The sequence below is a fragment of the Manis javanica genome, chromosome 9 (assembly GCF_040802235.1).
Source record: "Manis javanica isolate MJ-LG chromosome 9, MJ_LKY, whole genome shotgun sequence".
Classification (NCBI taxonomy): domain Eukaryota; kingdom Metazoa; phylum Chordata; class Mammalia; order Pholidota; family Manidae; genus Manis; species Manis javanica.
Window position 1 is genome coordinate 100,666,970 of NC_133164.1, and position 23,688 is coordinate 100,690,657.

Sequence of the window (23,688 nt, forward strand, 5' to 3'; positions counted from 1 at the left end):
GTGCCCCGTGTGGGTCCTCCGCCTGGCACTTCAGCTTCTCTAGTTATATCAGCTCCTTTGCCACCATGCAAACCCGCCAGGGCTCAAATGCTGGGACGCAGCTGTTTTGCACACTTCCTACATGTTCTACTACTTCCTACGTACCCAACTGCTCATTATCATTCATCCATTCAGTTCTTACTATGTGTTAGGATCTGTGGCTGGCACTGGGAATGTAGTGAAGGAGACAGACCCGGGTCTTGCCCTCAGGGCATGAGGTCTTCTCTCCACAAAATTCCCTTTTATGAGTGTGGTGGGAATGTTTTTAGAGACCTGTTTGGTATCTTCTAGGATGGATGATGGCTGGAAGACTGTTCCATCACACGGAGGCGGTGTCTTCTGAAGTGCATCCTGCCTCTAGCTGACCACTCCCTCCTGGGCTTCCTTCACTGGAGCTAAAAACTGGCCCTTTGCTGCTTGCTGGAAGTATGCTATTTAATTGTTTCATCACCTTGGGCAAGTAGGCTTCTGGAGGATGGAAATTCCCCTCCCATGGTACGTGGAGAGCAGAGAATTCAATTCCTTGGAAGAAGCTGAGCTTTTCATTAGAGATCAAAGTCTGGCCCTGAGGAAGCCTTCATGGAGCTGCTCTTGGCAGTAAAGGATCCCTCTGGGCGTGTCACTTCCTTTCCAGGCCCTGCGTGTGTTTGTCCTCTGTTGGTCAGAGAACAAAACTATGAAGAGGGTGGAAAGTAGACCTCTGGTAGCCCAAGGAGCCGAGCCAGGGAATAGGCCTCTTGGGGTTGATCAGACAGGACCTGGAGTAGGTAAGGAAGCCTGGAAGGACAATCTAGGAAGCTGGTTTCTGGGCAGATGGCCTGGTTTCCGTATTCTTCATCTCTGGTTTGTAGTCAAGTCATTAGCTCATGAAGTGAACCCCAGACTCCTGGGCCCACCATTCAAGACTCCCCACATCTGCCATGCCCTGTCTTTCCTGTCTCAACTCCCGGAGCATCCTGCATCTGAATGGAATACAAACGATGCATTATCTGTGGGCCGCTGGGAGGCTCAGAGGGCAGGAACTGGAATTCTGAGCTGTATGTGCAGAGGGAAGAAGAGGCTCCTGGGGCCATGCTGAGCAGAACAGGAAGTGTCACTGGACACCTGCCTTATGGCTTGCATGTCCGTCTTGCACCTGGGCTCAGGCCTCAGGCTTGGGCCCCGAGGACACAGGCTTGCCCTCTACTTCCCCTACCGCTTGGGCCAGCCTTTCTTTTCCTTCACAGACCATTTGGCATAACCATGATCAGGCAGGGAGTAGATGTTGCGGTGAATTCTAGGCCCTTATGGAGGGCCTAGAAGGGGCCTGCAGGTGCTCCACGTCATCTCCTGCTCCAGTGTCCACACTCCTCTGCGGGGCCGTCTGCTGGTCTCTGCATGGACATCCCCAGTGATGTGGAACTTTGGGGAACACAGTGACATTCTAAAAAATGTCTTCCTTATGTTGACACAAATCTACCAGAGAGCTTAATCCCTTTGCAGCCATTACCCTCTGACCGAGTGCTCTTCTCTGCTCACACCAGATTCTTTGGCTGTCCTCATATCAGACAGTTTGAGTCCTCTCATCTCCATCCCTAGAGTCCTGCTTACCCATGTCATGTTAATACTGGCCACCCAGAATTGGAGCCAGGACCCCAGAAGATTTCTCTATCCTTTTTCATCAGATAAAACTTGTGTAACCTTGTATACCCTTTCACATAGGATTTCCAGGGCCCAGTAGGATTTGCCTTACTAAAGAAGCGCCCAGTGGGCTGGAAACATCTTGGCCTACTCTATGAAGCTGGGGATTTCCTTGGCACTTTCTTAGACCAGGGAGGAGGCCTGGGGCTACTGGCCATGGGGGACTGGACTGAGCCGCGGCGGCCTCACTCCCTGCCGTCGTTCCTCAGCATCAGCATCCTGTGGAAGAGATTTAAAATCATTCTGCATGGGCATGACTGCCGGTTCCTCTGCCAGTTCACTTCCTTAGGCAGGAAGAGGCTCTCTCCTGGCGGGAGCTAGGATGGGGAAGAGGTGTTGGGGAGGGGAGGTAGGGTCACAGGGCCACGGCAGGTCATTCCCATTCAGTGGCCCACCTGGACAGGTGGGTTCTTCTCTGGGAGAGCCACGTTTGGAACTCATGTACAGGCACGTGAGGATCTGGGTGCTAGGAGGGGGGCCTCTGACATGGCCAGGCATGGGGACAGCATGCTGGACTGGGACTCAGGAGGCCGGAACTCCAGCCCCAACTCAGCCACGACTACCTCAGGCCTGTGGACAGGCCACCCCACATTTTTTGGCCTTGGGGTCCCACATGTAGGGCAAAGGCTATACATTCTCTGAGCCTCATTCAGCTTGGATATTTGATGATTCCATGAAGAACCATATTTCTGTACCAGCTAATAATTTAATACTTACCTTTCCTAAAATACTGAAGATCCTTTTTCCTTTTCTTACTTCTTCCCTATCTTCTTTCCCCCTCCTCCCTCTTTCTCTTTTCCTCTCTCAGCAGGAGGGGGTGGCAGGGGACCTCGTCTGAGCATCCAGTTTTGGGGCCCTGGGGGCAGTCACAACATTTATTCACCACCGTCTTCACAGTGAGCAAGATGAGAGGACTGGCCAGAAGGTATCTGTGGCTCCAGCCAGCTGAGAGATCTCAGCAGATGTATAGGATCAGGTGTCGTCACTGTGGGTCACAAATCTGGAAAGCCCTGCCCAGGTCTGACTGCGAGGGGAGACATGCTGGCCTCTAGGACTGAGCCCTTACACCAGATAACCTGGCCCAGGTTTGAATGCCTCTTGGGCCACAGAGGCCTTCCTCATTGGCTTTTTGCAGACAGAAATCTGCTTTTCAAAAGACTGGTTTTCTTTGATGCTTGAGAGTGGGCCAGCCCTAGCTTCTAGGAGAGCATTCAGCTGTGACAAGTGTGAGCCACCTGTCCTGCTGCTGTCCTCCGTTCTCTTTCTCTCCACGCCATCCCAGGGTCTCTGGGAGGGTCCTCTGGCCCCCCCATCCCCACCTTTCTGACTCTGCTGTGGGCTCTACCCAGCGTCCCCTCCCCTCCCACCTGTTCGGCTCCCAACTCTGAGGGAAGGTGACGCTGGGTCAGTGAGCTGAGCAGCAGTAGGAACCTGACACCCTGAGAACTGGCTTGGGGAGGATGGGACACACCAAGCTGCTTCCCTGGAGAACTGGAGGGCTTGGTTCCATCCCCACCGCAGACTCTCCCAGGGTCCCACTTCCTGGGGAAGGAGTGGGGAAGGTCTGGCCCTGGCCGGCTGGTACACTGGGCAGGCCTTGTGCCTGAGGCACCCACTGTCAGAAGTGATTATCTGCAGGGGGTGGCCTGGGGAGCAGCAGGGGGCTGCAGGAGACCACAGGCTCCCACCCTTGACCTTGCCCTGCTACACACTGTCTGTTCCCCCCTTTCCTCTTTGTCTGATGGCTTGAAGGCAGTGCCTCTCAGCTCAGAGTCTTGAGAATGGAATCCCTTTACTTCAGGGTGACTTGTTGGTGCGCAGATTAGAACTTCTAGAATACTCCTCCAGCTCAGAAGGCTGCCTGCTCAGAGAAGCCTCCGTTAGGCCATGGCTCTGCTGCCTCGGCCACCATCTCTGGCACCCTGCCCTCCTGGCCTGGCTCCCTTCTGCTCCTGCCCAGGCCCAGCCCTGAGGTCCCTCTGGCCCCCTTGACTCCATCTCCAGGCCAAAGGAACCCGCAGACTGGCCCAGTGTGTCCTCTGGGTGCCCTGACCCCGTTTCTGCACTGCTCTCCTTTGTGGGAGGTCCCCTCACTGCCACCTCCGCTTTCTCAAGCTTCCTAATTCCCTGGGCTTGGGCTCCTCCCTCCCATTGGCAACTGGTTTCAGAAAAGACTTTGGTTCAAATCTCCACTCTGTTGTTTACTAGATGAGTGTCAATGAACCTTTCAGAGTCTCGGGACCTCTGACACTGTTATCTTGCCCACAGGCCTTGCCCCTGAGTTCTCTTCTTCTCCCCTACCTATTCCTCTCAACATGGAGCTGTGTGGTCTCTTCTGTCCTGTGAACCACCCACTCTCCAGCTGCCAGATAGTTCAGGCTTCCTGCCCATGAGGCATGCATCAGCCACCAGCCTCCAGGCATTCATGGAGCACCTGCTGTGTCTCGTGTGTGCTGGGTTGGCATCAGGTGAGCCCAGCACTGGGTGCGTCGCCTGCCCCAGCATGCAGGGCTGCAGCTGGGCCTCCCTCCCTCCCGACCCTACCCTGCCTTGCTCAGGCCCCAGGGCCCTGCTTGAAGATACCGCTCCCAGCCAGCTCTCAGGGGAGCTAATAGTCACCACGGATTTCCTGAATTCTAAGATGCACATGTTTTTTTTTTCACATTTCCAAAACCAGTCTGTATCTTACACTGATGCGTTTCTTTAGCCTGATGCTTTGTGTTTTTATTTCTGGGAGATCCTTCCTTTTCCCCACTCCCTAAAAACGTTATTTAGCTCATGATGAACCTTGTAATTGATGGCATTTCGGCCCCGGGGAAATATGATAAATGGATAGTGTAGTCAGGGACATCTGGAGGTTATTTTTTAATCCAAAGGAGTCACTCTAATGGGAAAAATTGTAGGCTGTCTGTTGATGGGGCATTTTGGGATCTAAGTGTTGTTCATACGTCACTGATCATTGGCTTATTATGGGCCCTGATTTTCTATCCTTAGAACATCCCTTCTCTGGTCTTACAGATCAAATAGAAAAGACATTATCTGCTGGTTTTACAGACCTCATGTGACATAAGGCTAAGAAGAGGCTGGGGGTCCTGAATGAGTGTCTCCTGGCTTCCATTCCCTCTGAGAAGGGTGATGGGACAGAGAACCTTCTGGGGATGGAGGTAATGGGGACAGGACAAAGTCCCAGAATGGAAGTGAAAGGACCTTTGCAGATAGAAATTGCCTGAAACATTATGGGACAAACAGATACTTTGATTTACTTTTACTCCCTGCCCAGCCCAGAGAGAGGGCACCTGCTCTTACTCCCCAGGGCATCAACCGGGAGGTCAGGGCAGTCAGTCATTCTTGCGGATGGGCCCCTTGGAAACCCAAAGGCTCACTTCACAGGGAGGGCACCCTTGTGGCAGTATTCTGGCCAGCCTTTCCTGACCTGTCCCTGCTGAGCTGCAGCTTTAAAGCCCAGAGCTGTTTTGTAACTCTCTTTCCCACTCAAACCGGTCTGCCTTCCACCTGCCTCCGTGCATCAGTCCCGTTGAGCCACTACTTTTCACTGTCAGTCAGCCAGATCGCCACTGGATGCCAGCTCCAAACGAGGCATGTGGGGATCCAGAAACAGTAAGAGATGAAGCTCAGCCAGCTGGGGGTGTGAGTGTGAAGAAACAGCTCAAGGTAGCCACTGCCAGGTGCCAATGAGTAATACAGACAGGGCGTCCTACAGGGACTCAGAGGAGGAAGCTGTGTCCTGGGGGCTGGTGGGCAGGGGAAGCATTTTTGGAAGAGCTGAGAGGTGACCTTTAAAGATGGGGAAGACAGCCGGTGAGGCATGAGCAAAGGCCCCTCAGTGGGAATGTGCGTGGGGTGTCTGGAGTTTTGAGTAGATTAGCATGGATAGCTGGGGGAGGCTTGTGGAGTGAATGGGGGTTAGGGAGATTGAGCTTTAATATCAGGATAAGGGGTGTGCCTCTCCCCTGTAAGCAATGAGAGCTCTCCATTTGAAGGCAGACCAGTAAGGAAACTTGGCTAAAATGCTTTGCTCTACACGTGAAGTCGGCTTTCTTCCTTTAGAGCCGCACCGTCCAACACAGAAGCCACTCACCACAAGTGGCTGTTGAGCACTGGAAGGTGGCTGATCTAAACTGAGATGTATTGCACGTGCAAAATGTGCACTGGGTTTTGAAGACAGTACAGAAAGAAGACCAATGTAAAATATCTCAAAAATTTTTTATATTGGGCACATGTTGAAATAATAACATTTTGGATATATTGGATTATGTCACATGTTTTATCAAAATTAATTTCACCTGTGTCTTTTTACTTCTTTAAAGGTGGCTACTAGAAAATTTGAAATTACCTATCTGGCTTACATTGTAGTTCTTTTGGACAGTGCTGAGTTAGAGTTGTTACAACCACCATTCTTTATTCCATCCCTCCTCGGCAGACATGCTTATCTTTCACTTCTTTTCATTACCATTTGACAGCTCTCCTCTCCCCTTACTGTCTCTTTCCCTCTGTCACGTTGGCCTTCTCCTCCTCTTTCTATGGGCAAGCCTGACAATAGCTGGTGAAGCCTGACAATAGGGGATGAAGGGGATGCTTGCCCATACTACTGCCCCTGGGCTCATCAGAGCCATAATTCATCAGGCAGAGAGGCTCTACTCCTCCAGAACCCTTGTGGGAATGAAGGTTCTAGATAATTCTTTTCTGGCTCCCTTGAGGATAGTCAGAAATTCTTTTTATTTTCATTTGATTTTGCAAATAGTTATTTTTTAAAGGATTATTAAAAAATGGGTCAGTAGGTTGGGTGTCATTTACAAAAGCCAATAGCACCAATATAAGACACATTTAGTAAAACAGAGATTGTTTGCCCCTTGCCCTCCCTACCACAGACCAAAGCTCAACACTTGGACCTTTTTTTCAGGTAATTACTTCCTGAAATACAGAAATTATCAAGTAAATTTCTAAATTAATTCTTACACTGCCATTTGTGGATATTTCAATTTTGACACTGTCTATTTTCTTATTATGAAAAATGGTTGTTTCTCATTCTAATGTAGTTTACTAATGTTTGCTTTATTATTAATATACAAGTGTAATTCAATGCTGAGCCAAATAGTATATAATAATTATGCTTTCTTGCATAACTTTTCCTCTTCCTGGAGATAATTAATTGCCTTGTTCTTTTTTTGGCTGCTTGCTTCCTATGACATTTTTATGAATCCTTACCCAATTATGTATCAAATTATGAAAGTTCTTCAAATATTATTTTCATGTGGCTTAAAGTCTATTGATAATCCTATCTTTTTCCCTGACTCCCAGATAGCCTCTCGCAGTGCCTACCCTTCTGCTCTCTGTGAAATGGTTGCTGGAACCCCTGTACAGCTGTTTGCTTGGGACATGCCACCTCTCTCAGGTGCCACTGCTTAGTTTTTGCTCCTCTATCTTGGTTTGCATCTGTACCTTTTTGAGAAAGAGTGTCAAGAAGTTTGATTTTTTTGAGACCTATATTTAAAAATGACTTTGTTGTATTCTCACACAGTTTGGCTGGGCATAGAATTCTAGACTGAAAATCCTTTGTTGCCCCCTCACTATCTTGAAGACCGTTGCTTTACTGTTTTCAGGCTTCCAATGCTGCTCTTGAAAAATCTCATACTATTCCACTCTCTGATCCTTAGAATGGCCTGTTTGCATTCTCCTGAAGGGTGTTAGAATCATCTCCTTGCCCCCACAGTTGGGACATTTCACAGTCAGAAGCATTGGTATGGGGTTCTTTCCCTGTCTATTTTGCTGGGCACTCAGAGAGCATTTTCTATCTAGAAATTCAGAACTTTAGCTCTGGGAAATATTTTTTGTAATTTTTTCATAATCTCCTCCCCATTTTTTCCTCTATTCTCTCTCTTTTTGTAGGCAAATATGGACTTGTCTGACTCTTCGGATCCTTCAATGTTTGCATCTTTTTTCTCCTATTTCCCATCTTCTTGTTTTCATTCTGCTTTCTGGGAAATGTCCCCAGCTCTACCTTCCAACACTTCTGTTTTTAATTTCCAAGAATTCTTTTTCTTGTTTTCTCATTGCTCCTTTTGAAAGAGCTTCTTGTTTGCTTTACCCTAGTCTTTGCATTATCTCTGTTCCCCTGAGTTCCTTTTTCTTTTTAATTTGGTGCATTCTCTCTTTCTTCCCACTTTGTAATCTTCCTCAGAGATTGATTGGGCCATCTGTTCATATTGAAGAGTACGTTACTAAAAGTTGTCTATAGGCTGTGTGGCTGTGTATGTGTGAGTGTGTGTGTACCCTTCAACTTATGGATTTCATTATGGAGTAGCCAGCTGGGGACCCAACCAGAAGACCTAACCACCTTATTGGGGTAGTCCCAAGCAGAAGTATCTGTAGAACTCTTTCTGGACTAGTTTGCAGTCTGGAGCTGTGGAGGGTACAGGACGGGGTACCTGAGCGACAGTGCTTTTAGAGCCAAGTGTCAGAAGGGGACAGGGATATCCAAAATTCCATGTATAGACTTATACTAAGCCCCCTGTTTGAGCACAGTGTTGTACCCCTGCCCTCCTCTACTGGAGCCTCTCTGGCCCAGTTTCCCTGCAAAATGCCAGGGTGATAGAGGTTCTGTCAGTGCCCTGATGGGAAAGGAGAGAAGCCAGCAGAATTGCTCCTCATACAGACTTGTAATTGGTCTCCCTGATGTCAGCCCCACCTTTTCTCATGCCTTCTGAAGTAGCCAGCACCTCCAACTCCTGCTCCTTCCAGCATGTGTGGCAAGACCTGGCCACTCTTGTTGACCACCCTTTCGGTACGCACTCGGTTTCTGATTTTCAGCTCTACTAATTCTTTCATCTGCTTCCCATCTTCCAAATATCTGTGGACATCTGTTGCCTGCTTATGTCACCTCTACTGTTCTTTCTGTCCTTGTCTGCATATCTTCTCTTTATTCCTTTGCTCTTTTTTCACTGGGGCTTGGGAAAGAGCAGACATGTGTTGAATCTGCCATGTTGAGCAGGAAGCCTCTGCAAACCTTTCTGAAGTGCTACAGCCTCTTCCTTGCCTTATCGAAGGAGGCCAGTGCTGAGAGTGGATCTTTCCTCACAGAGAATGTGTAAGGCTTTCTTGTCTTTGAAGTCAATTTTACTTACAGAAATAGTGGAAACTAGATTAAATGTAGCCCAAGCCCAGTTTATTCCTGGAAATGTTTGCTTTTAAATGAATTACAACAAATCAATTAATATTTAAATAAACATGTTTTGCATGATCAGTTTTCTCTCCTTAAAACAGCATGGAAAACAACTTCTGGTTGCTTTCCCTCTGGAAACTGTGGGTCCCTCTGGACTAAGTACCAGCTAGCCAAGGCTTCAGTGACGGGCAGAGCTTGGCTAGGCTGGACTCAGTTTTCTCCAGGTGGCATCTATTTAAAAAGGTAGTAGTTTCAATGAAGTTGCATGGGAGTAATCTAATTCAAGGAAGCCAAACTGCCTTGAGGGACCTTAAAACTCCTTTAACAAGTGTGTTCATCTTTAAAAGGATGCTTACTTATTCAGTAAACAAAACACTTCTCCCCACTCCGACACACAACACACAGAGCCTTTACTTGGCAGCATTAAAGATGACCATAGGTAGAATACAGCGATGACTTTGCTGGGTTCCAGTGAAGGTCCTGAGCTTCACCAGCTGCAGGGTGACCCGGGGCAGGAACGGGGCCTGTGGGGAGGGGCGCGGGGCTGGTCTTCACAGCGTCTCCTCTGTGCTTGCCTCTCCAGGTGCCCCTTTTCAAAGGTCTCAGCATCCTCACGCTACCTCCTGCCGCCACTTCCACCTGGGCCCCCCACAGCCACAGCAGCTGGCGCCCGACTTCCCCCTGGCCCACCCCGTGCAGTCGCAGCCGGGCCTCAGCGCCCACATGGCCCCGGCCCACCAGCACAGCGGCGCCTTGCACCAGTCGCTAACTCCGCTGCCCACCCTGCAGTTCCAGGACGTCACAGGTCCCTCCTTCCTACCTCAGGCCCTGCACCAGCAATACCTCCTGCAGCAGCAGCTCCTGGAAGCCCAGCACCGAAGGCTCGTCTCGCACCCTAGGTGGGCGCTCAGGAACGGGGTGGGGCGGTGCATAGGGCAGGACACGGGGCTTCTACTCTGCCAGGCTTGGCCAGCTGTCACCGAGTTGATTTCTGTGCAGGAGGCAGTTTTTGCTCTGGTTAGAAGCACTGGTTTCACATGGGTTCCCTCTGTAGCTAATATGTGTCCTTCTTACATCACCCAAATTCAGGGAAGGGTGTAATCTAAGATGCAGGCATAGACTTTTGTGTGCTATAGGAGATTTGACTAGGGGACCCCTCATGTCTCCTCTAGCTTCATGATTACCTGATTCTGACACCCAAGATTCCTAAGGGATACCAAAGGTGTGGCTGGTTCAGCCCTGCCCTCGAACAGCCCATAGTCTGGTTGGAGAGACCTGCTCTGGAACAAAGGGAGAGTAAAATTGGACAACACTTATCCAAAGGAGCTGTGGGACCTTGGGCAAGTCACTTTACCTCTGAGCCTCAACTGTCAAGAGGAAGAGTTGGATTAGATAGTGGTTCTCAAACATTTTTGTCTCAGCACCCTTTAAACTCTTAAAAATCATGGAGATTTACAACAAACTTCTGTTTATATGGTTTATAACTACCGATACCATATTAGCAATTAAAAATGAGAAATTCTTAAAGTATTTATTAATTTATTAAAAAATATGATAAGAAACTCATATCTTAATGCCAATATCTTTTTGAAAAATGGCTATATATAAATCTAGTGAGAAGAGTGACATTTTTTACATACTTGCAAATCTCTTTAATGCCTGGCTTAATAGAAGACAGCTGTGTTCTCATGTCTTCTTCTGTAATCAGTCTGTTGGAGGATTACATGTATTTTCTGGAAAATTCCACTGTTCACTTGGGAGAGAATGAGAGTAAAAAAGCAAAAACATCATAATATTAGTATGAAAATAGTTTTGACTTCACAAAACCCGTGAAAGAGTCTTGGGGACTCCCAGGGGTGCTTGGAGCAGAGTTTGAGAATTGCTGGACTAGCTGATCTCTAAGGCCCTAAGAAGCATCTATGATGACTGTAGGCGTTGGGGTGCCTGGGACAGAAGGGGAGTATTGTAGAAGGCCAAAGGGAGGAGAGGTCACCACGACTGGAATGTTCAGGGAGGTCTTCCTGCAGGAGGAAGCTGTGACCTGGGCCATGAAAGCTGGGAAGAGTGTGGAGAAGGGTGCAGGAGAGAAGAGCATGGCTGGAGCAGTGGGGTGCAGAGAGGTGGGCAAGCCTGTAGGAGGCGCATCTGTGAGTCTCAGAGACAGCCTCCCACTTTCAGAGGGGAGTAGGAGGAGGAGCAGAGGATGTGAGCATTTGGGTGGGGCCAGGTGACCACAGCAGACACACCCAGGGAGAGGCCTCAGTGCAGTGGGCAGCCCGGAGACAGCAGGAATGTCTGAGTTATTGGCTCCTGCCCAGCTGGGAAGCTTCCTTGGACTCTGGGGAGAGGAATAAAGCCCACTGCTCTGTAGACTTGTGGCTCAGGCTGGCGAGGACTGCCCAGTGCTCCTGGGAGCTGGGCAGGCTGTGGGCGGCGCTGACGTCCTGGGCCCTCCTTCCCTTCCCGTGCAGGCGGAGTCAAGAGCGCGTGTCTGTCCATCCCCACCGCCTCCACCCCAGCTTCGACTTTGGCCACCAACTACAGACACCTCAGCCCAGGTATTTGGCTGAGGGCACTGACTGGTGAGTCTTTGGGATCCCTGGGGGAGGGAGGGAGGTGACCCTGCCCCCAGCCACCCTCAGGCCCAGATGGTTCCCCACTGGGCCTACTTCCAGCAATTAGCTCAGATGTAGCTGGGTGCCCTTCTGTGGGCCTAAGAGCTTAAGGTCCTGCAGGGGAGGAGAGGACAGAGATACAAAACATTTTGCATGCTCTGTGAGGGCTGGAAACCAGTGCCCTGGGAGGAAGGCAGAAGAGAGAGTCTCAGGAGCTAAGATAATCAGGAAGGCTTCCCTGAGGGGGCGGGCCTTGAGAGATCCACAGAGAAGAGCCAGGGCCTGCCAGGCAGAAACAGGCTCACAGAGACAGAGCCTGCAGGGTTGGAGGTACGGGTGGGGAGAGAAACTGGGGAGAGGAAGGGCTTTATTGTGGTGTCTCTGCAGGCAACCAGCCTCTGCGAAGTCTCCCACAATCAAGACAGAGGTGCTGATGTGGAGTTGTTGGCTTTGGATCCTCCATCCTAGCTGACTTTCTGGTTCTAGCTCAGGAGAGGGCTGACCTAAACTAGGGTCAGACCCAAACACCCAAACACATGAAAAAGATGTGCAGTCCACTGAAGTATTTAGCAGTACAGGGCATCATGCCTGCAACTTATTTTTAAATAGTTCAGAATAAAAATCATGGGGAAATGGGTGCTTGTGTGTCTGCATGCGTGCATGGAGAGAGTAGAGTATTAGCAGTTGGGGAATCAGAGTGAAGGGTATCCAGGAATTCCTTATGCTGTCTGTGCAATTTTGAGATAAAGATTTTTTTTTTAAAGAATGTAAAAACAAATAAACAAAACCCTCAGTGGAAAGGGATAGATTATTGAAAAAGAAAAAGCAAAAACAAAAGCAACCAGATGTATAGTTGTATTATTTTCAGCCAGTTAGTCTGGCAAACTAGCTCTGTGAAGGGTACCTTTGGGAGCAACCTGGGACTGGACACCCAGGGATGATTCAACAGCAGGATAGTTCTGGTTGACTGAATGCCAGAGGTGTTTCCAGGTGCAGTTGTTTGAACTGTTCCAATACCTCTAGCCCTTCTTGTCCTCAGGTAGAGTCTGTTAAATTGAACACTCTCTGAAAAGATAGCTTGCGCCCCAGCCAACTCCAGCCAGCCTTTTTCCAATTAGAAGATTTTTATTAGAAGACTCAATTGCAGTTTAGATTGAATTCTGTCCCTCAGCAGTCAAGTCAATCCAACATACTATGTAATTTGAATACATACCAGGTTCAACATGGCAACAGGGCCTGGCCAGGTGACAGGTGACCGCTGTCCTGGAGAGGTGTCAGCAGCAGCAGCGCAGGCGCTCTCCCTGCCTTCTTTAGCCAGCTCTCCTCATCCTTTTCACCTGTTTCAGTCACTCTGCAGTCCTGATCCTCTCTTGCCCCGAGAAACATAAAGACTGAGGCTCAGGGAGAACTGGTCGGTGTCCCAGCAGGCCCTGCCCTGAGTCCCACCTGGGGCCACTGCTGGGAGCTTTCTGCCTGTCCTGTCCCCACTTCCCAAGTAGGCAGCCCTTTCCGGAGGAGGAGACAAACCTTTCCCCTCCTCGTAGTTAACTCTGCTCCTGCGAGGGCCAGCCTCGTGGTGGCGAGGGCCTTCTGTAACTGCTCATACTCACACCATCCCAGCCCACTTGTCCAGAGAGGCTTCTCCTACCAGCAGATGTGCCGTCTGGAAATTAGATCAGCAGGGTTAGAGGAGGGGCAATTATTACTCCCTGCATGGGACCTTGGGAGAAAGGAGATGGGGAGAGAATGTTAGCAACCTGCCCTCCTTCATTTGGAGAACCACCAGAAACCACTGAATTTTGCTCTAGGTCATTCCAGGAGTTGGGACACCCCAGTTGCCCTTGTCTAATCCCAGACTGGAGGCTGCCTGGCCTGTCCCCCTTACTTTAGGGTATTTTTACCCTACCCAGGCAGCTTTTCTCAGCTGCGCATCCAGGCCTGAGAGTGTGTGGCAGCAGCAGGCTTTGGGGGATACATTCCACACACTCCCCTTTCTGGCCCATGCCTGATAACCTGACCATGACCTTGAACCACTCCAAGGCCTCTGTCCTCCTCATGTCCCTCCTCTGACTCAGTCCCGACTTGGAAGCTCCAACTCCGATGCCCAGTTCGGACTGCACCCTCCTCCACCACCCAGCCCAAGCCCTGCCCATTGGGAGGCCTCCAGGGAGCCCTGGACCTGTGGAGAGGGTGCGTAGGGGTTGAGAAGCTCCTACTGTCCTCCCCCTGCAGGCAGCCTTGCCTTAGCAAAGCCTAGACTTGCCTGCAAGATGGTGCCAGCACTTTTTAGGGCGAGCAACCTGGGAAGAATGTGAGGATTTGTGCAGCAACCAACTGCACCATGCTGCAAGGCCATTGGTGGTGGGAAATACAGTTCACTTTGATGTTCAGGCAAAAATGACAAAAACTATGTATTGAGACAACATCCAAGAAATCTCCAGGGCACCATTCTGGGTTAACCCTGTGGTTTTAGGCCTGAGGGTATTTTTATGGCCCCTTTCAAAACTCAGCCGGGTTCTCACAGACTGGTGGCAGAGAGTATCCCCTGTCCAGAGATGTCCTGGGTATAGGAAGGAGTTTTCTGGTGAGATGATAAGAGAGGGGTCCCAGGGCCCGCCCAGGCCCCCCTGGGCAGATCATCCCAGTCCTCTGGGGGCCAGGGGGCCTTTACTTTTCCAGTTAGCATTCCTGGAATTGGGAGAACTCTGTTCCAAGTTCCTTGAGACTTTGCTCTTGGTAGAATTCCCTGAGTGTCTCCTCGCTGCTTTGCATTTGCAGGGTTCCCCAAGACTGCTGGGTAAATGCCAAGAGTCAGAGCCTCTGCCATGTGAGGGTGCCCCATGGAACTCCTTTCTCTGAGACAGGTCAGAGGGATGAGCCCAGGCAAAGGTCAGAGACCCGCTGGCCCTAACTGGGTAGCCAAGGACCGTGGATAAGGGATAAGGCACTGCACCCCTCAGATGGGCCTGCAGAAGAGATGGGCTGGTTTAGGAGAGTTCAAAATTTGCTTCCAACTGGCTCCAAGAGTTTAGCTCATTTCCCAAATAGACTTATCAGGAGTTATTCCAGGGAATCTGGCTGATATATATATAGGAAATAAATAAACACACACACACACACACACACACACACATCATGATATACATCACAGCCCAGAGCAGAAATTCTTTTAATGCCTCTCATGTCTTCTATAGTTTTAAATTGCATCTGTTGAGGAATCCAGGCTGTTTTTTCTGTAGAGTCCTCTTTCTCTGGGCTTCACGGGCTCCACTGTGTGCTGGTATTCCTTAAGATGGCTCTGAGTGTCTCTTGTTCCCTCTACATTAGCACTCAGATCCAGGCTTCAGCAGATTCAGGTTCAACTCATTTCTTAGCAGAAAGAAATCCATAGTTGGTGTGTTTTTCCAGCAGAAGCTAGAAAGCTGGTTGTCTGTCCTTTCCTGATGTCAGTCAGCAATCTTTGCCCGGAGCCCTTATTTCCTTAGAGGATGCGAAAAGCGGACAAATAATTCAATCATCCCTTACTCATTTATCAGCTTGAAAATTTTATTATAAAGAGAAATTTCCCTTCTTCAACCATTGGGTAGCCTGAAGTTACTAGAGGAAGGGCGGGATAAACATTTGATTCTTCCCTTTGATTTACTAATTTTCAGAGTGGAGAGTTGACTCCTAAAATCCTGCAAAGGGCTGATTTTCTTTAGCATCATTTCACTCTCATGGATTTGAGCCTGTTGCTGTGTTTTTAATCTATTGCATCATGCTTGCTGACATGCAGATTGTCCAAGTTCCGGCCAATGAGAACTCCCTCACTGTGGTTCCCAAGTCCTGCTGACATTACCTTGATAACTTCCTTGCTTTCAGTTATCACAAAAGGTTCTTTCTCATTTTTCATATTGTCTGCCCCAGACCTGAAATTAGCAGTTTCCCAAGGAGCCCTGGCTCCTTTTCAGTTGCATTAATTGATGAAGCTTTCAGTGAAATGAGATTTCTTGTACTTTCAGGAGTGGGGGGCTGGGGTCCAGGTAGCTCTCTAGCCTCCCTACTGTAGTCATCCCCTTCTGGGGTTCTCTCAAAGTGGTGAAGACATGGTCTCTGCTCTTCCTTGCCCGTCATCTGGGCTTGTCTGTTCTTTGTCCTGCATCCCTGACCAGCTCTATCTGGATTCTTTCAGCATTTCTCAGGGATGGGCTTTGTCTTGGCAGAAAGCATTCGTGAGCTAGCTTCAAGCAGTTTTATGAGGCCCAGACTGTTGTAGCCCCTTCAGACCTTGCAGAACTCTTTACTTCTCTGAGTCTCAGTTTACTTTGGTATAAAGAGAGGGGAAGTGCTGGGTGAGGCCCAGGCCCTTGCAGTTCTGGCAGTTTGCAGATGTCTGAGGTCCCTTCAGTGGAGGATAGCTGGATCGCATTGCTCTGTGCTCACTGTAGCTGTGTCCCTGCAGGGATCTCAGCGTGGATGCCGGCTTGAGTCCTGCCCAGTTCCAGGTGCGGCCCATCCCTCAGCACTATCAGCACTACCTGGCCACTCCGCGAATGCACCACTTTCCCAGAAGCTCCTCCTCCACGCAGATGGTGAGTGAGAGGGCTCCACCAGGCCCCTAACTTCCCTGCTGCCTGCCAGCTGAGACCTGAGGCTCCCTTGTGTCCAGCGCCCTGTGTCCTATGCCCCTGTGTGCAGCTCCCTGTGCCCCTGCTCCCCTGTGTGCAGCTCCCTTCTGTAACAGCTCCCCTGTGTCCAGCTCCCCTGTGTGCAGCTCCCAGGTAGGCCAACTGCTACCCCCACTTCCTAGCTCCTATTTCCTCTCTTGCTTGAGGGAGAAAGAAATGGAACCTGCAGAACTAAAGCTAGTGCTGCTGAAGGCCTGGGTGGGCATGGAGGAGTAGAAAGGAGTGGTATGGTTTGTAGGGAAGAGGCTCAGGGCCATGAGCCAGCAGGGTAGTCCCTGGGCCCCACAAACCTTGTTTAGTTAATTTCCTGGGGTCAGCGCCTCCCTGGGGGTTGATTTTACCTATCTAAGAAATGGGATGAAGATGCCCATTTCACAGGGCTGGTGTGAAGGACAAAAATATCCAGTCCTGCCTGCAAAGGGTGGCCAGTCACTGCAGGGTGCTGAGACTGCAGAGGATCAGGTGGGATTGGTGTCCTGGGCATTGCAAGCTGCATGGAATGAAGGCAAAGACATTCCATTAAAGCAGCAAAAGAGTGATTGAAAATCGCTTCTTGTTGCTGCCCTGAAGCATAATTCCACCCTTGCGGCCTTGCCCCTGCCCTTAACCACTCAGTACCCTGGTCTCCTTATGCAAAATGAGAGGCTTGGACAACTGATCTCCGAAGCCCTTGTCAGCTCTGAGGTGCTATGATTTGTATTATGAAGCTTCATCTCCTAAGAAAAAAAGCTGGCATTTATTGAGTCGTTACTACATATCAGGCACTGTTCTAAGCACTTAACAAGAATTATATCATTTAAGCTTCTCAATAATCCCACACAAAAGGGTATTATCCCTATTTTACCAATTGGCAAATGGAGACATAAAGAGGATAAGTAACAGGCCCAGGGTCACGCAGTAAGTTGAAGAGCTGTAATGGGAATCTGGCCCTTCTGCCTCAGCCATGGCCAGGGTGAGGTGGGTGAGGCAGGGCCGTGCAAGTACAAAGTCAGATCCTGTCTTTATTTAAAATTTTGTTATTTTGCTCATTATGGATTTTTTTTGTTTTAATTTAGACTTAAAAAGATACTGCATTAAAATATTATTTACCCTGATTTTCGAATCTTTTGGTTTCTCCTTAAATTTTGTGTGCTTACTTGCCCACCCTAGTCAGGCTTTGGTCCGTGCCCTGGACACAATGCAAAAAGAGGAGAATGAAGTGGACTCTGCCACCCAACAGCCTGGGTTTGAAATTGTAGCTCTGCCGCTTGGTTGCACAACTTGGGTCACTCCATCTATGTGTGGCTGATTTACCCTATCAGTAAAATGGGGATAATAGTTGCACCCACAAAGCTTACATGAGATAATTATGAGTCATGGGAAGTTGTTAGAACAGTGCCTGTCATCACATAAACACCCAATGAGGTTCGCTGTTACTTCGCTGATTTTGTTATTCTGTCTGGGGCTGGTCCAGCACAGGCTTGGTTTGAGGAGGAGGGCGCAAGAGAAGGAAGGGCAGCACTTCCGTCTGTGGAGTCTGGGGGTGTGCCTACTGGCGGTGATGGGAGGAGGGTGGGATGAGGGGCTCATGGAGCCTGAATCCTATCCAAGGCATTTTCTCCCCAACAGGTTGTCCATGAAATCCGAAACTACCCTTACCCTCAGCTTCACTTCCTTGCTCTCCAGGGACTGAACCCCAACAGACACACCTCTGCAGTGCGGGAGAGCTATGAGGTACACCCACCTTTCTGTCCAGCTCCAAGTGGGTTGGTGGAGATGCCATTATTGTTCTTTGTCCCCTCTCCCTTCCCCCTGCTGGTGGGTGGTGCATGGGTAGTGGGGGAGGCCTCCGTGTGGCGATTAAGAGAGAGAGCGCAAGTGGAGATATTGTGGTCTTTCAGCATCAGGCAAGTTCTTCCCAACGGCTATGTGAATGCTTCCTGCTGACACCTTCCAGGGCCCCTCGTCCTTATCATGTGTGTGTGTTTGTGTGTCTGCACTTGCTGAGTGTACACACATCCACATTTTCTCTTTGCAGGAGCTGCTGCAACTCGAGGACAGGTTGGGAAATGTGACTCGGGGAGCTGTACAGAACACCATTGAGAGGTTCACCTTCCCCCACAAGTATAAGAAGGTGAGTCTGCCAGCCGGTCAGTCTGCATAGTCAGGGGGAGGGGTTTTAGGTTGTCTAGTTGATCTTGGCCTTATTGTCTGTAGAGTCCAAAATCTGGAAGCCTTTGGTTAGATGCTCTGAAGCTGTGATACCTTCCCAGGGTCTTCTCTCTTGTTACTGCCAGGTGTGACCAAGAGGGGAGGCGGGGGTGGGGGGCTGGGGATCTCACCAGTAAAGGAGGAGGGCTAGGTATGTGTGTGCATGTCGACTTGTGAGTGGGTACATTAGGTATGGGTACAGGGATATGAATGCTTGTGTCTGAGGGAGGTGAGCACAGGGAGCACCTGCACTGAAAATGACTTTTGGCCTTTGAAAGGAATTCAAGATCACTCTCACATATGGATAAATAGGCAATTAAGGTTTCGGAGAAGGAGTTTCCTCCCTGAGAGCCAGGACCACCTGGAGAGCTTTTAAAGCCACAAATGCACAGGTTCTACCCTAAACCTGAAAAGGTAGACTCTCCAGGATTATTGCCCAGGAATCTGGAGTAGGATTGGAGCTCAGGGATATGAGTTAAAATTAAAAACAAAAAAGTTTTGATTCAGATAAATAAAACATTTTGGAATTAACCAAGATGTCCTTCAATAAGTGAATGCATAAGCAAACTATGGTATGTCCATACAATGGAATACTAAAAAGTGAGTTATTTTAAGCCATGAAGGACATGAGGAGACCTTAAATGCATATTACTAAGTGAAAGAGGCCAGCCTGAAAAGGCTACACTCTGTATGATCTAACTGTGTAACATTCCTGGCAAGGTAAAACCAGATAGTAAAAAGACTCACTGTTGCTAGGGACTTTGGGGGAGGGATCAATGAATGAACAGGTGGATTACATGGGATTTTAAGGGCAGTATAATTAGTTCGTATGTTACTGTAATGGTGGGCATATAACAGTGTATTTGTCAAAATCCATAGAATGCACAACACAAAGAATGAACTTAATGTAAACTATGGAACTTTAAATAATAGTGTTATCACTATTGGTTTATCACTCGTAACAGATGTACCATGCTGATGCAAGATGCTAATAACAGGGCAAATTATGTGTGTGTTGAGAGGGGAAGGGAAATGGGAAGTGCTATCTGCTCAATTTTCATGTTAACCAAAACTGCTCTACAAAATTAAGTCTACAGAATATGAAAACAAATAAATAACTTCGAAGAATTAAGGACTAGAATCTTGACAAGCGCTGAGAAACTTGGAGCAGGAAAATGCTCATTGTGGTCAAGCCAGAGCCCATCTTCACCTCCTCAAGAGGCCCTGGGGTGCAGTGGTTGGTTGTGAGCTCTAGATATTGGAGTCAAACAGGGCCAGTTTTGCATTTCAGTTTCACTCACTTCTTTGTTTGGGCTGCTGTAACAAAATACTGTCAACTGGGTGACTCCAACAACAGATGTTTATCTCTTACAGTTTTGGAGGTGCCAGGAAGTCCAAGATCGAGGCCTTGTCAGATTCAGGTCTCAGTGAGGACTCCCTTCCGGGATTGGAGGCAGATGCCTTCTTGCTGCATCCTCACATGGCAGAGAGAGCAGACTTGTGTCTTTTTCTCTTCTTATAAGGGTACTAATCTCTCATTCCAGGCACTCTACCTTTGTGACCTCACCTGAATCTAATTACCTCCCAAAGACCCCACCTCCCATCCCAAAGGCCACTCTCACATATGGATAAACAGGCAATTAAGGTTTCCCTCCTAATACTATTATGGGATGAGGCAGGGGTGTTAAGGCTTCACCTTATGAATTTGTAGGAGGAGCTCAGACATTCAGTCCATAGCCATCAAGATAGCTGTATAAACTCTGGACAACTTACTTGGCTTTTCTGGCCTCTTCCCTGTGCTTTTTAATGTAAAATGGGACTGACATATGAGTGGTCATCATAAGATATGCTCTGGAGAGTCAGTGGGGCATATACATAGTTTGCTACAGTGCCTGGTACCCGGTGAGTGGTCAGGAACCATGGACTGCTCTCTCTTTGAAAGGAGAATCACTTGCTCTAAGTTTGCCCAGGTGCTCATGGTGTCAATGTCAAAGATCATGCATCTCGGTCTGTGCAGCAGCTCATAGAGGTTTTGGATTTATCTATAAGTGATTTCAAACAACATTTACTGAGTATCTACTCTGCGTCAGACATGGATAGCATGTTAATACAGGAAATGACAGTATTTTTGTACTTAAGGTGTCATCTGATCATGTGGACACATTGATGATGTCATGAAGACAGTATGTCCCATGTCAGTGATGATGGGAAAAATGATCATTCTCTGGAGGGAGAGAATTAGGCTATTGGAAAAGAATATGGAAGGGAATGAGAGGTGTACTCAGGAACCCTGGAGTAGGTTCACGTTCCCGGCCAGGGGGTGCTCCCTCCGGCCAGGGCCACACACTTCAGCTGCCATCAGGGCAACTGGCTGTGAGGAGACAGGAAAAGAACAAACACTAGGAATGATGAGGAAAAAGGGACGCAACCAATGAGATAAGGAGTTGAGGTAAAAAAAATTATGAGAAGAAAGGGAGAATTAAGAGAAGAAAAATATTATAAAAGAATGAGAAGAACTAAAAATGTGAGATGATAACGTGTAGGACCCAAATAAAAAGTGAAAAGAAACTGAAAAAATTTAACCTGAGAGTAAAGTAATACAAATTTGTAAACTTTTATTAAAGGACAAAACAAAAAAGATATTTAAAAATAGTCATGATATGATAAGAATAAAAAATAGAAAAACTATATAGTCAAATAGAAAAATATAAAAAGAATAAGAATTAAGAAAAGGTAGGGAAACAATATACAAAATTAAAATTAATAACATCAAAGTGAAAAAGGGATGTTAATAAAAATGAGGAGAAAGGACAAGAGGGATAAAACAAATATTAAATTAAAAATGCTGGAAAATGTTATAGTTAAAATAAAAATTACATAAATAATGAAAGGAGAAGACAACAGACAACCTGAAAAACTGAAAATAAAAAAGAGAAAATGGGATAAGATTTGAAAAGAAAGAATAATTTAAAGAAACATAGATTAGCCAGAGTAAAACTAAGAATACCAAGTTAAAATGACTGACTACAGGTGACCCTTGAACAACATGGGTTTGAACTGCACGGATCCACTGATACATAGATATTTTTCAATAAACGTATTAGATACATTTTTTGGAGATTTGCAACAACTTGAAAAGACATTTTCCTTTCTCTAGCTTACTTTATTGTAAGAATGCAGTATATAATACATATAACATATGAAATATGTGTTAATTGACTCTTTATGTTATTGGTAAGGCTTCTAGCCAACAGTAGGTTATTAATAGTTAAGCTTTTGGGGGGTTCAAAAGTTAAATGTGACTTTTTGACTGCACAGGGGCTCAGTGCTCCTAACCCCTGCATTGTTCAAGAGTCAGCTGTATAAAAAGGAAATAATGAATAATGGTGGGAGCAAAAACAATAGAAAATAGGCAAGGAGGTGAGTCTTAGTGGTGTCTTTTATGGAATATACCTTTTCTTGAATGCCGATAATAAAAGGCCGCCACAAACACAGCTGGACTTTTAGGCAGGCACATCATCATGACTTCATTCATACTTAAAAAGCCACAACAGTTAGTTATATGGGACTACAGTTGTAATTCTGATTTTCTGGGTTCTGGATAAGGGAAGCCTGACTGCAGTAGCCTCACATGGTTTGCGTTGGGGTGTAGAGTGCACGGGGGTGTAGAGCAGAAGGCATAGGTTATCCTGTATGTCGCCATGAGGTTACACTATTCCACAGACTGTGTCAGACTAAGGAACGCCAGAGCTTAGGACCAGGGACCAGAGGGGGAGACCTGGCGTCTAGGCCTGGCTCCGGGTCATAGTCATTCTCTGGGTGGTCTTCATCTTGTGACGCTTCAGATTTTTCTTTTGGCCAAATGATCTCTAAGTCTGCTTATCGCTGGAGAGGGGACAGAGGGCTCGTTTTCTTCCCATGGGTATTATCAGACTGTTTCACTACACAGCATGGAACTGGGAACAAGGAGGGTGGGCTGATTTCACTCAGTGATTAGATTCTTTCCTCACCAGAATATTTTTAAAGCATCAGTGGTGGGCCTGGTACTTGGCTAAGTGTGGGGAAGCATCCAACGAAAGGTGAGCCATGGTCTACGCCATCCAAACACTTGGAACTTTTTACAAAGTAGTCAACTATTTTCAAATAATTAGCATAGAATTTAAAATAAAACAATTAAAGTCAACGAGTATAAATAGAATGCCTGCATAAAGCCTAACCTTGTGTTGGAACTAGAGCGCATCTTAAAGGAACTTTATGGATAGGAAGAGATCCAACCACATAAAATAACCTTGTGGTAAAGTTATAGGGGTTAATGCCAGGGGCGGGAATTTTGCCATCATCCAGTAATGAATGAATAAATGAAGAGATGTTAGTTGAGAGAAAGAGGAAAGGAGAAAGGGAGGAACAGAGGGAGGGAGGAAGGTTGGAAGGAGGAAGGATGGGTGGATGGAATGATGGATGGATGAATGGATGGATGAAGCATGCTGGACCCAAAAGTAGAGGGAGATGCCTGGAGGCAGGGATTGGAAAGGATGTACAGGGGAGTGGACAGCACAAGGGGAGAGCTGTTTGTGCACCAGACACAGTTTTGCAAAGAATCAGTTCAATGGGTACCCAATTTCTTTCTAAACTCTATGCCCCCTGGGTCAGCATAAAGTTTATGCCTGGGACGTAAACTGCCTGGGGAAACAAAAGTAAAGTCCTCTTGTCCTCTTTATCGCTTGGCTTTAGCCCTCTGTATCTTGTAGCAAGGGGGAGAGGCTGGGGAGGTGGCAGGGAGCAGGCCTGCGGAGAGCACGGAAGTCTGGGTATCAAGGGATGGGGAGGCTGTGGGTGGAAGACAATGGCCATCAGGTGAGTGTGCTCCAGGTGACGACTGCTCCTCCTCTACCTCTCACAGCGCAGACCCCAGGATGGCAAGGGCAAGAAGGACGAGGGGGAGGAGTCGGACACCGACGAGAAATGCACAATTTGTCTGTCTATGCTGGAAGATGGAGAAGACGTGAGGTAGGAGCCGGCCTCTGGGTTCCGCCTCCCTCCCCCCCAGGGTAGTGGTGATCAGTCAGGTGCCCTGTGTCAGGGTGGCGGGCTTGTTTGCTTATGCCTGTGCCGTGGGTGCTTTGTGGTTGTTCTGGGAGGGTGGGTGTGGAGCATTCTGGATGTGTGGTGCCTGTGGTGTGGATTTGTGTTCAGAGAGTGTAAAAGGACAATGATATCGGGCCTGGCTGTGTCTAAGACAAAGTCATGGCTTTTTCAGGCTGATCTGAAAGGGCTTCCTGGAGGAGGAGGGCCGTGGGGCTTTTCCTTGTCAGGACTT

The 23,688-nt window shown here is 48.0% G+C and overlaps 1 protein-coding gene across 1 annotated transcript in view; it reads left to right on the forward strand.

Annotated features, from left to right (window-relative positions):
* The window catches only part of ARK2C (arkadia (RNF111) C-terminal like ring finger ubiquitin ligase 2C), a 107,987-nt gene that overhangs the window by 77,996 nt on the left and 6,303 nt on the right, over window positions 1-23,688 (forward strand). The window contains exons 2-7 of the mRNA XM_017656837.3: window positions 9,483-9,798; window positions 11,371-11,481; window positions 15,956-16,085; window positions 17,790-17,894; window positions 18,199-18,294; window positions 23,272-23,378. Coding sequence (XP_017512326.2) covers window positions 9,483-9,798; window positions 11,371-11,481; window positions 15,956-16,085; window positions 17,790-17,894; window positions 18,199-18,294; window positions 23,272-23,378 — 865 coding nt within the window. The remainder of the gene's footprint in view (window positions 1-9,482; window positions 9,799-11,370; window positions 11,482-15,955; window positions 16,086-17,789; window positions 17,895-18,198; window positions 18,295-23,271; window positions 23,379-23,688) is intronic.